This window comes from Pteropus alecto, unplaced genomic scaffold (assembly GCF_000325575.1).
Source record: "Pteropus alecto unplaced genomic scaffold, ASM32557v1 scaffold95, whole genome shotgun sequence".
Classification (NCBI taxonomy): domain Eukaryota; kingdom Metazoa; phylum Chordata; class Mammalia; order Chiroptera; family Pteropodidae; genus Pteropus; species Pteropus alecto.
The window spans coordinates 21,800,351-21,812,962 of record NW_006441071.1 but is presented as its reverse complement, the minus strand read 5'-3'; the positions used below and the strand labels follow the sequence as shown (position 1 = coordinate 21,812,962).

General features: G+C 39.3%; 1 protein-coding gene across 4 annotated transcripts in view; it reads right to left on the bottom strand.

The window, feature by feature from the left end:
* PCSK5 (proprotein convertase subtilisin/kexin type 5) overlaps window positions 1-12,612 on the bottom strand; it is a 404,343-nt gene that overhangs the window by 356,937 nt on the left and 34,794 nt on the right. For all 4 annotated transcript variants that reach the window (XM_006918450.2, XM_015594534.2, XM_025051431.1 and 1 more), the window contains exon 2: window positions 7,522-7,626. In XM_006918450.2, the coding sequence (XP_006918512.1) occupies window positions 7,522-7,626 (105 nt within the window). The remainder of the gene's footprint in view (window positions 1-7,521; window positions 7,627-12,612) is intronic.

Below are 12,612 nucleotides of genomic sequence, written 5' to 3'. Positions count from 1 at the left end.
TGAATCAGTACGATTTCGCTTCAAAATCAGATAATTAAGATGACTTTGGGTTTTGTTGTTCTTGTGTTTTGTTTGTTTGTTTGCTTTCTGCTATTTTTGCTTATTTCCTAGGTTTGCTTACTTATTTTACTCTAACTTGCCCAAAAGTTCAAAAGGACCTGCGGTTCCAAACTCCCCTTCTTAAGACCTGCTATAGACTGACTGTATTCTCTCGAAATTCCTATGTTGAAACCTAATTTCCAATGGGATGGTATTAGAAGGTGGGGCTTTTGAGAGGTGATTAGGTCATGAGGGTGGATCCCTCCTGAATGGGATTAGTGCTCTCATAAACAAGCTTCCAAAGAGTTTCCTCCTCCTTCTGCCATGTGAAGTTGAAGCATGAAGATGGTGATCTATGAACCAGGAAGCAGATTCTCACCAAATACCAAATCTGCCTCCAAAACTATGAGAAACAAATTTCTGTTGTTCATAAACTACCCAGTATTTTATTATAAGTAATCCAAACTAAGACAAGACCTATCTAGAAATTTAGAATGTAGTAATTACCCTATACTTTCTAGAACCAATATCCACTTTTTTAGAATCTGGCACCTCAGATATATTACATAAACTAAACAAAAAACAAAAAACAAAAAACAGCATTTTACATTTAGTACTTTTTCTTTGAGTGGCTAAACAGACTTATGTAAAATCCATAATCTCTCCCCGCTACCCATCAAATGTCTCCTCCAACTTTGACATGGCCATAACTATATTTGCCAGTGGTTCTCTTATCCTGTTTCCTCCAATTTTCATTTCTGGTTAAAAGTGTTTCTCTCAGTGCAGTACTAGGTGTCACTGGTAAACTGGACAACGCACAGCAGAAGCTAGATGAGCTCGTCCACCTTGTCTTCATCCACCACAGCCCTTGCTTCAGAACTTGAACGACCTGAGCTTATTATTTATGCCTACAAAATATTTGTATTTCAGATTGGAGACTAAGACACAGAGAAGCATCACATTTGAGCCACTCAGTGGAGCATGACTGACAGAACTGAAATGGGTGTCAGGTGAGGGTGAGATGAAAGCGAAGTCAGGAATGTGCTGCTACCCGTCTTTCGGGCGTCCTCCCTTTCTTCTGACACAGCCTCCTCGAGGGGTCACACACTGGCATGCCCCTCAGATGTGTTTTCTTTGGCCCATGTGAATATATTAAAACTTTCGAATTATCTGCCAGCATTTAAAATCAAGAAATGTTATGTAAAAATCCAGATGTGCCAGTTCTTTTGAGTTGGCAACACCGAGCCAGCTTGTCATCATGATGACAGCAGGTGCAGCTGAGTGGCGTCTGCTCCCTCACACAGAGCGAGGATTCTACCCTTTGCTGTATACCCAATCATTTTATATCTGGCCCACCTCACGCATTCTTGTTATCTGCACTCCCCCTATAGGCATGTGAATTTATAACCTTACCAATGAAGAACTGCCAAGTGTTCTCTAATAAAGATTTGGCAACATTTCCGAAGAAGCCAATAATTTATTTTTTTAATTTTTTAATTCAATCCTATGTCCAAGGGGTTTAGACTGTGACCCAAACTTTCCCATCAGATAACCCAGCAGCTTACAGTCCGAATCTCGGGTTTCAGACCATCCAGACATCTGGAAGATTGGAAACAAGACAGAAAAGAAGGGGAGGTGGACAACATGGTAGAATCTGTACTCACAAACTTCCTCCCATCTCTTGTACACCCCTAGCCAGCTTGCCACCATAAATGTATCAAAGGTTGCAAATTTATGGCTGAAATGCTTTACCCAAGAGTATATGCATCCTAGTGGGATTTTCAAAGATGCACAAATGCTATCAAAAGCTAAAGACAGGAATTTATTATAATGGTCACATTTCATAGCTGGTGAAAAGGTGGCAAAGAAAGCAGCCTGGAATAAGAGAGCTCCCAACATGCCCTTTGGCCACCATGTCTATGTCTTTTCTGCTCATCCTTAGATCCAAGCCCTTGCTTCTTCCAGAAGAATTCAAGGCATTCTCAAGATACTTGGTAGCTACTTGCATTCACTGGTGAGACGCTGAGAGGCAAATGTGCAATGACCGCAGTTATGATATATGCTAAGAACACAAAGCCTCAGGTACCTGCCTGAGAGAACATAGCCACTCTCATCCCACCTCAACACATCCAGGATCGTCCCACATGGCTGGATGAGCACAAACTCAGGAATGTTATATTATTCAACTACACTTCACAAAAGAAAGTCAAACCATTAGGTTATTATCATATTTAAAACTGAAGAGCAGAAAATTAATCTGCTAAAGAAAGCAGCCCACGGGAGCACCAGCTGGAACGAGGGCAGGTGGAGTGAGAGGAAATGAGGGAGCAGTGGCCCAGACAGGAAGCACTTGAACTCAGGGTGAAATGAATTTTGCAGCCGCATCAAGCCAAATGGAATCTTATTAATAAAAAGGCATGGCTGTGATTCATGCACGGGAGCCGGGAAAGATTGAGCTCAGAGCATATATTTCTAACTAGGTAACGTTTCTTTACCTTCAAAGGCCTGCTGGTAGATCAGATGCATGTAAACAACTTATAAATGGTTTGTCTCAAAGTTGAAAAAAAAAGATAGCAAATGTGCTGGTCGTCTCTGTGGATCAATTACAGATCAATCAGCAATGGAGATAAAAATCATTCTGAAATTATAAAGTTAATCCATGGGGATAGGATTTGGCTGGTAAGAAGCAGATCTATACAACTTTTCAGGAACACGGCCATTATGTATAGTGAGGTATTCCTGTACTCTTATTCCATCACATGTACTTCACCCATGAGGCAAAAAGAGAAACTTCAGGCATCTGAATATCAAATTTTGGACACAATAGGTACCAACTTGCATTGGTAAGGAACTCAAATTTACTGTTCTTCTTTCAGAGGTCTGATTTCATCTGATCTTGCTAACTCCCTCTAATTACTTCATTTCTCTCCTCCTGTCTTTTTCCTATACCTGTTTATTTGACATTGTACAAATGTTCTGCTTTAAAATTCTCTTCAGAGGAAATGGCTTATGTATAAATGTAACAAATAGATAATATCTCTGTGAGCTAAAGCCTTGTACTTAATTCTGAGTCCCATTTACAGAGGGACAATTGCTGCTCCAGGAAAATAAGTGAGGGGCTTCAAATATTTAAAGAGCTGTTATGTGTAAGTCTGGATAGCAAAAGGAGATCCAGTGGGTAGAAGTCACAGGCAGCATACTATAACTCAGCAAGTTAAATCTCTTAGACTATAGAAATGTTTGCTCTGTCCAGTACTGAACACTTTGTCATTAGGCATGCTTAATAGAGCTAAAAAAAAAAAAAATTCCTCTTAGGCGTATGATGGAGGATATACCGGCACTGCATAAGAAAAGGCTAAGTCTAATTCTAAGAAGCCTATGATTTTGCAATAAATAATGTTATATGAATAGTTTTTCCATAACTGATATACACAGCCATACGCACCCATGAGATGAGGCAGGTTGACTGAAAATGAACTTTAGGGTGGGATCTGAAGGCAGAAAAAGTTTTGGAAAAGGTAAAAGGTTGAAAAAACAGAAACTTCAAGATAAAATCTAATGGGCTAAAGTAGCCATGCTTATATATTAAGTACATAAGCATGGGTGCCTAACTTAATGGCAGTCTATGTGATTTTTTGTTGTTTGTTTTTGTGTGTGTGTGTGTGTTTTCAATTCTTAAAAGCCTACTGTAGTAGGAAATGTAATATTCTGGTTTTTCTGTTCCAAGTAAGGAGAATGAAAGAAAGTTATTTCCTCCATCCTTGCTCAGGTCTGCATGGGTAGCTGAAGAGCTATGAAGAAATTCCTTTCCAGAGCACTCCTAATAGATAACACCCTCCTTGACCAAAATGCAGAGCTGGCAAAGATTTCCAAACAGATTAACGAGAGGCTTCTGAGAATATTAATTCAAGACTGTTGTTTCTGGAATTTAACTTAGGTCTCTCAGAGAAAAAGCTGATCCGTGAAAAAGAAAGATAGAGGTAAGAAAATTCTAAGACTCGCTGGTCTGGCTGCTGTAATATTGTACCAACACTTCTGCAAAACTGTTATTACTGTTCTAGAGATGCTATCTTAGAAGTCTGTGAATCTCTGTCATTTAAAAAGCTAATCATAACATAATGTTAACATGTGGGAACCAGGCTATTCTTGTTCCCCAGGCGCATGTGCCCCAACTGACCATAGCACTTTGTCAGCACCAGGAGGGTTGTTCTTACAATGTTGCTACTTTCGGATTTCCTTTTTAGAACCCACTAAGTAAAAACAAAACCATGCAATTTACCACAGCCAAGTAAAAGCCAAGCTCTGTTCAGTGTGCGTTTTCCATTTCTTGAGGAAAGGGTGATCAAAACCAACTTTACTCACCGCCGCTTTCTTCCACCAAGCCATTTCACATGGTCTGATCACCCCAAATCACAAATGTGCCTCCTCTCTGACACAGGAATCACCCACATACATGCACCCAAGATTAAAGAAAAAGAGACTCTCCTAGGAGAGCAAGTCACAACGCACTTGCCTTACATTGCTAACAAGGTCAGCGGGGAATGAAAAGCACAAAGTCAGCCTGTGGAAATGGAAGCAGTCTCCGAGGAGCTGCCCACAAAACACTTATTAATTAGGTTATGGCAGACACCACCATAACCAAGTGACCAAAGTTAAAATCATGAGTGACAAAAACGAACATTGTGCTTCACCTGCTCTGACACACCTAGAACGCAGTCCTTCTCTGGCATTCTTGCTAACCCTGAATCTAACCATGACATTAGACAGTTTACAAACTGGCCTGGAATCTTCAAAAAAGTTGCAGCTCACGAATGAAAAAGAAAAGACAGAAAACGGAAGGAAGGCTACCAGAGTCTACAAAGGGGACTTCAACAAAACGACAACTGCATGTGATCCTGGTCCAGAAAAGAGACAATGGCAAAATTTCAATCAAATCCGTTGAATACATAATAATATTCAATCAATGTTAGTATCCATATTTTTACTAGAATGTTAACTTCTAGTAGTGTACTTCTGGTTACAAAAGAATTTTCTTGGTTTTAGTAAATATACAGTGAAATATTTAGAGTTAAAAGGCATTATGTGGTAATTTACTTCCAAATTTACAGAAAAAAGCTTACATACATATATACCTATACATACATACACAAATGCGTGTGTGTACATGTGTCTAGATAGAAAAGAAGTAAGTACAGTAAAATGTAAATGTTAGCATTTGGGGAATCTGGGAAGTGTCTACAGGAATGCTTCATACCATTTTTGCAACTTCTCTAAGTAAAAAGTTTTTCCAAATTCAAAAGGAAAAATAATCTAAGTGGGTCTGAGCTTTTTGAAGAGAGAGCTGAAGGAGGAGGAATGCAGTTGCCCCCCCCCAATTTCCTCTTCCCATGCACCCCTGACCCTGAGAAGCACTGTAATGTCCCGAGTTTCCCTGAAAACTACTGTGGGAGACCCTGCAGGGAGCTCCCTCCAGGTACCATCACATCTCCAAATTCCCAGAGCCTAACACAACTAGAGGCTCAAGAAATGATTGACTGAATGAACATAAAGAAGTATCTACAGAAATTGTGGGCAAACCCCCATCTGTGGTGCTCCATCTACCAAGTTGGTAATACTGTCCCCCTTTTGTATAACGGCTGGGTGAGAATGAGGGGCAGGAGGCAGCAGAAGAGTAAAATACGCTTCTTCCTTGGGCTGTTCTTACTGAGGAGGAAGGAGAACTGAGCATGTTCCCCAGAGCTGGCCTGAAATGATTCTGCTTCTCTGGACTGGGTGGAGATGGGCATACATTCCAGGTACTATATGTCCCAGCATCCAAGGTCTCCTGCATAAGCTATTTGATGCACTGAGATAAGAAGAAATGAAGACCAAGATCCCCCGAGATAACACTAAGGATTGAATAGCTCCGTATTTGGTAAATCCTTCACCACGAGCACAATACCTTCTTATATTCTGTTGTTACTTCCCAAACCAACTAGAACTTGGTTTTTCAAATTCACATTGACTCTGCACATGATATCCCAAATTGGATACATTTTAATTTCCAAAGTTCTAGAAAGCTTTCAAAAAGTTATTTAACAGATAAAAAAAAAGTGACTGCTCTGAAAACTTATCTAATTCAAGAACATTGTAACAGATTGCTTTTCCAAAACATTTAATTCTGAAGAGAGATGAAGGGGAAAAATAGTATAATCCATAGGCCACTGGAGTGCAAGTATTAGGGGAAGTTCCATAACCCGCCCAAAATGGGATCTATGACAAATATGCTTTTTCTAACTACCAAGATAGAATTTCACAATCACGAACACTGTAATAATATTCCAGAAAAATAATTATACAGGGCGAACCACGGCACATAACAGAGGGCAGGACTCCAAACTGGAAACCTGATTTGCATATTAATTCAAATAGAGACCTTTTTGCTTTAATAAGGAATACAATTTTCAAGGAATCCCTAGATAAGATTGTTATGTTCACTGGTAGAGACTTGTTCATCAATTTATTTAAAAATAAGCTCATATGGCAAACCCAAATCATGATGGAGGAAAAAAATCTCTTCCTAATCAATAAATAATGAAGTGAGCCCTCAGAGGAGCAGGGGCAGGTTGGTACAGCGACCCTCTCTTCCTCTTTACTTGCTACATCCGAGAGGCCAAATAATTCTGTCAGAGTTAATTCCCTTCTATAACTTAGTAAGGACAGATATTTAACTTACTCTCAGAGTTTTAGTCGCCAGTTACTAGTTTATTTGTCTTTAATACTCTTTAGCTTCCCATCTCCCAGTTTGAAGCTGTTCCACCTCTCTAAAATGGAGTGAGAGGACCTGAACATATCATACCTCTTTCTAGGATCTCCCAGGGATATGCTGTCTGTATAACTCAAAAAGACTTGGAATAAGACAACACGTAAGAGAGCTACCTGATGAGCCCCCAAGAGCAGCAGCCAGATCCAATCCCTGCTGGGCTCAGTATCCATGTCCCAGACATCGTCTAGTTGTTGGCCTGCCAATGGCATGGCTTTATCAATGCCAGCTGAAATCGCAAGGATTCATGTTACCCTAAGGCTTGACCTAAGTGTTCTGGAAGACAGCCCTCTATGGAGTTTGTATAGAGCCTCAGATCTGTATGCAAGTAGGTAAGATAGTGTAGTACTCTTAATACTTCAATACTTCTTAATCAATCACGATCTCCTCCCCACTCTCACCGCGCCCCCCCACACACACACACTTCTCGTTTCTCCGTGAGAATCCATACTATGATACCATTGGACTGTTCTACAACTGGGATGATAATGGCACTTCAATTAAAATCAAGCCGTTGCCTATTTTTGTCTGAAGAGGAAGCAAATACACAGGACCAAAGGATAATGTGACAGCTCTTGAAATTTGAGCCTTCATGCTGGTCATCAGGCCCTAGTGTGATGTTACCAATTAAAAATGCAGAAGCTTTGCCTGTTGGTCCCCACCCAACTGGTTCTTCTTACCTTTGGTTCCATTGAAATGAAACTGTGGGTTCCTCTGCTTGAGAGAACTGACCTTTTAATCGTCCTGCTATGGTAGAAGTGGTAGTAGTCCTTCAGGGCCCCGATCTGCAAAGATAGGAGGGAAAGAACAAGAGAAAGCAAGTTAATGTATGAAAACAGTCTTCTGTTTTCCTGTTTTCAATTAAAATAAGAACACAAAACAAAAAAGGTCCGTAAATTATGCAGTTGCCTACTCTGCTTAACTGTTACTTGAACCTTGGTGATCACTTTCCAAAAGGAAGACATGTGATATGAAATGGAGTGTCCTTGAGGCAGTGACTGTGGAACTAAAGATTATAACAGAGCAGCGTATCCTCTCCATATCTCCCTTTTAATGTTTAATTTATATGCAGCATTTTAAGTAATTCTATATCAATCTATATCCGAATGTGGGAAAGAGGAAAAAAAATCAAATAGCTATCTGGTTATAAAAACACACTGCACTCTGTTTGCTCTGAGAAACGTACAGTGAAGGACCTTGTTAGATTATTTATATCATTAATCTGAAACAAGTCCTAAGTAGTTGCTCATTCACAAAGAAAACACTACTTAGTTTCCTGACTTCAGTAGACAGTATAAATACATAGCAGTTTTTTATTTATTGCGAAACGAAAAGTGGAATGACAATTTCTAAAACAAAACAAAGATCATATATCCTACCAATCAACTAAGCTTACTGTGTAAAAACAGTTTGATCCATTTTATCTTAATCATTTCTTTAACAAATCAGTCTTCTCATTTGTATACTCCTTCCTTTAGTTAAAAAGTTAGTTCTATTCGGGATAGCTTTGAAAGTAAGTCCCTGTCCATTTTAGGAAAACAAATGAACAAAATCCCAAACAATCATATTCTCTCAGCAGATTATAAAATGTGGATCACATAATGGAAATCAAACAATACAACAAATGAAGACAGGAGAGCTTGGTCTAGTTCCAGCTGACACTCACCAGAAGTGGCTTCCTGGCTAAATCACACATTATTTCTCCATTTCCATTTCTATAAAACTGGACTTTGGGCTAATTTTTAAGATCACTACAGCTCTTGAATTCTATCCTTTGACATGGACACCTTCCTTGCTTTGGGCAAATACATTAAATGGCTATTTGTCCAGAACACCCACCCTGGCTCTGCCCTAAAAGAATGGCCATTGTCAGAATGTTTTCCAACTGGGACAATTTGAGCTTTCCTAACTGAAAACAAAGAAGTGACTGATCCAGCTTAATCTTTCCAGATAAAACGTTTATTTCTTATTTCCATCTTTCCATCACATTCTCAGTCATCACTCCCACCCCTCCAATAAGGACGATCTACTCAATTTCTGTGCCATTTAGAAGTCATCTCCTCACTGAGACTTTAAGCACTAATTGAATGTCTCTAATCATCATTAAATCTGAAGGTCTGAAGGCTCATATTTTTTATTCAAGTGGAAACTGCCCAGATGTACACAGAAAAGATTCTGGGCTCCGAAAACAAGTATAGAACAAAGACAAGGAAATCACAGCTGAAACCGCTAATCTCAGTGATCCTGGACAGTCTGCAACAGCAGCAAACAATGAGGAAGAGGGTGCCAATGCCGGCCCCAGTCTCCGAAAGAGTTTTAAAGAGGGATTTACAGGCCAATTTTAAGATTCCAGAGGACTAAGCATAGAATTCAAGGGGCCACGTAATACTTCATAAGAAAATCTTTTAAAATCCCAAGAAGCTTAGAGTTTTCACCTCATGTAGCTTCTGTCAAGAGTGCTCCTTTGGAAAACAGAGTAGTTCTTATGGAAAAGAACTTAGAATCAGTGAGGAAAAACTTTATACAAAACCCATCATCAGTGTGAAAAACGCCAGTGTGTTTAAGATCAAGTCCACTCAACTATAATGGAATCTCTTTGATTATAAGAAATGAGTGAATTCAACTTAACTATTAAGTTCAAACTATGGATGAAATATACCCCGAGGATATATTCAGATCCTTTGTGCTCTCATTGGTACAGACTGGAATCCTGACCTAATGCAGTGTATAGCGAGGTGGAAAAGAAATTCCATGTGACTGGTACAAGGGCCACATGTATTCAGGCCACTAAATCTTGATAGCAGTAAGCTCTACTGTATCTCCATCTTTCAAGGATTCTGTTTCCTCTACTGCGTTGTGGCATGGTGTTTATTGATTGACTGTTGCCTTGTTTATTGAATGTCTACCATGTGCCATGCATCTTGCTGCTCTTCTGCCTGTTATATTTAACTTCACTCCCACAAGAGCCCTTGAAGATAAACATCATTATCTCCAATTTGATATACAAGGCTGTTGAGGTCCTGGAAGTGCCCAAATGTGCAAATCTAGTGCTGGGACATGGTAAAATGTAAGTTTTTGTTGAATGTCTAGCATCAGGGTCAATTTAGTTAAGTTTCATAGTGCATCCTACGGATAGGCTCAAAAGAGGCATTCCAGCACCCTTCTGGTGAGTCTTTTTGTACTGCAGAGCTGAAAAACTAAACTCAAGGAAGCTAGGTTTCTGAATGTGATTAAGGTTCTACCAATCCAAAGCACACTACAGCATCATAAGGAATGCTCTTGGAGGTACTGACATGTTTAATGGTAGGGGTGGCAGAGACCTTAGTGTCTGGTTGCTAGCTTTCTAGGCATCCATTTGCACACCTTGTTTTGTTGGCAAGTCATAAGAGATTATAGAAGAGCTGCAGGGGCAACAGAGGGTAGCTTCCTCATGCCTTAGTTTCCCGATTGAGGCAGAAGCAACAGCCCTCTTGGAGGCCCATGGGCTTTAGGGGCCATTTTTGAAAGCTTGGCCCTCCTGATTGATTCTACAAGCTATTTAATAGTCTATACTGAATGTCTTCCAAAGTAGGCCCCTTAGCAGATTCAGTATTAGCCCCACCCCACTCAGATCTTCAAAACTTAATAGGTCAGAACTTCTGAAAAAGTAGCTGTATATTTACGTAATCTTGTACAACTCAGAGATCCTAAAAGTTATGTACCTTGAGTCACAGGCTGTAGGCACCAATGATCCACAGGCTACTGGATGTCCCAATGTAACTGTTCTGACATCCTGTTAGATAACTATACTTGATTCCTGTCATCTCAGAGTCATTTGCACCACATTCTGCTTTTGTATGTTTTCTACACAGTAGCCACGACAAGGTTACAAAAGGTTACAAAAATTGGCTATGTCATGTCACACCCCTGCCTAAAATCCTTTTTGGTTTCCTTTTGCTCTTAAAATAACTAGTAATAAGTAATATTTAATATTATGTAATAATATAGTTTTAATAGTAAATCAGAATATCATATCAAAATTTGTGCTGTGCCAGGAACTACTCCATATGCTTTACCTAACACACTGAATAAAGACCATTATTGTCCTCTAACCTACAGGAACGCTGTGATCTGGCCCAGTCTCCTTTTGTAACTTCTTAAATCACACCTATTCTCAATGCACTGGACTCCAGCCACCTGGCCTTCTTCAGTTTCTGGACGGTGTCACGCTTGCTGTTTCTTCTACCTACAGAACCCTTTTACCTCCACCCTTTCCACCTTGTTTTCTCTCCCTCATCCTATAGATCTCACCTCTAGTCAGAAATCTTCAAAGCTCCCCAGACTAGATCAGTTTTCTTTATTATATCATCTCACAGAACCATAGGAATATATACCTACAGTTTATACTTTGATTAATACAATTATTTGTTTAACGTCTGTGTCTCCACCTGTATGCTTGTATGTTCCAATGAGGCAGGGACACATGTGTTCTGTTCACCATATTGTTCCCAGCTCCTAGTACATGGCTTAACATATAATAGGTTCTCAGAACAGATTGCTGAATGAATGATACGAAAATCAGAATCCCGTCATTGCTATAAATGCATACATTAGAGCTGTATGTGATTCAAAATCTCTAGTATGAGCATCACAGAATTATCAAATTAAGGTTAATTTTGGCAAAAATGATTGAACTCTGCCTTAAGTGAAGTATTAACTCTTCCGGACTTACGGCTCTGAAGGTTGTAAGCTGAGATGTCCCTATGCATTTTTCCCTTCAAAACAACACCTAAGGAGTAGTGTGCTTTAGTTCAATTATTCTACCTCATTCTAACAAAATAACGTCATTTCCCAAGGCTAGCGCATGCTCGCTCACTCATCCACGTGCATTCTCTGTCTCTCTCTCTCTATGCATATATGTATGTGTATATAAATAAATATATATACACACATACATACATACACACAAATTTTACATACTATATATATTTAAAAGCATATTTATGTCTCTCGTCTATTAATATGCATGTCCTTATTGGCAAGAACTGTGTCTTTTATATTCTTTCAATAGCACTGAGCATGTTGAGGGCATTTAATAAACATTAAGAAGAAAAATGTCGTAACATGTTGGGAGTTACTCAAAAGAAAGACAGTGTATGAAAACAGAGCAGTAACATCTACAAGCAGGCATTCCATCTAGCTCCTCTAGGATAATGTAAAACGAGAGATGACTGTATTGACATGTTATACAATAGCAACAAGGGCTAAAACAAGGAACAATATATAACTAACATAGGGACATTTTATAAATAAATCAGGAACCATGGGAATATGTGAAGTAAAAACTCAAGAGCAGATAAATCGAAGCTTGACCCTTTCCTTAACACCAGATAAAGGAAAGAGAATAACCCCTTCCCTCTTGGCCCTCTTAAGCTCCTCTTCTGTATAGCAACACACAAACATTCTTCCCTGTCCAGCAACATAACTCTATACACAATATTAAGTGTATGAATTCCACCATTCATTCTTAATTCTGTCAAAGTTTTGTGCTTTTTCTTCCTCAGTGGTAGCCCCTCACCCTTACACTCAAAGTTTTCTTATCACTATCCTTTCTCAAACTAAATTGTGTTCTTAGGGAAAGTTTTTTTCTCTTTTTTATAAGCTATACTAAGGTATTTTTTATGCTCAGGTGTAAATGACTAGTAGGACTGAATGTCTTAGTTCTTCCTGGGACAACTGCATTTGATCAGAAACTTAAAACTTAAGCCCAATAAATGAGTCCATTGTGCTTG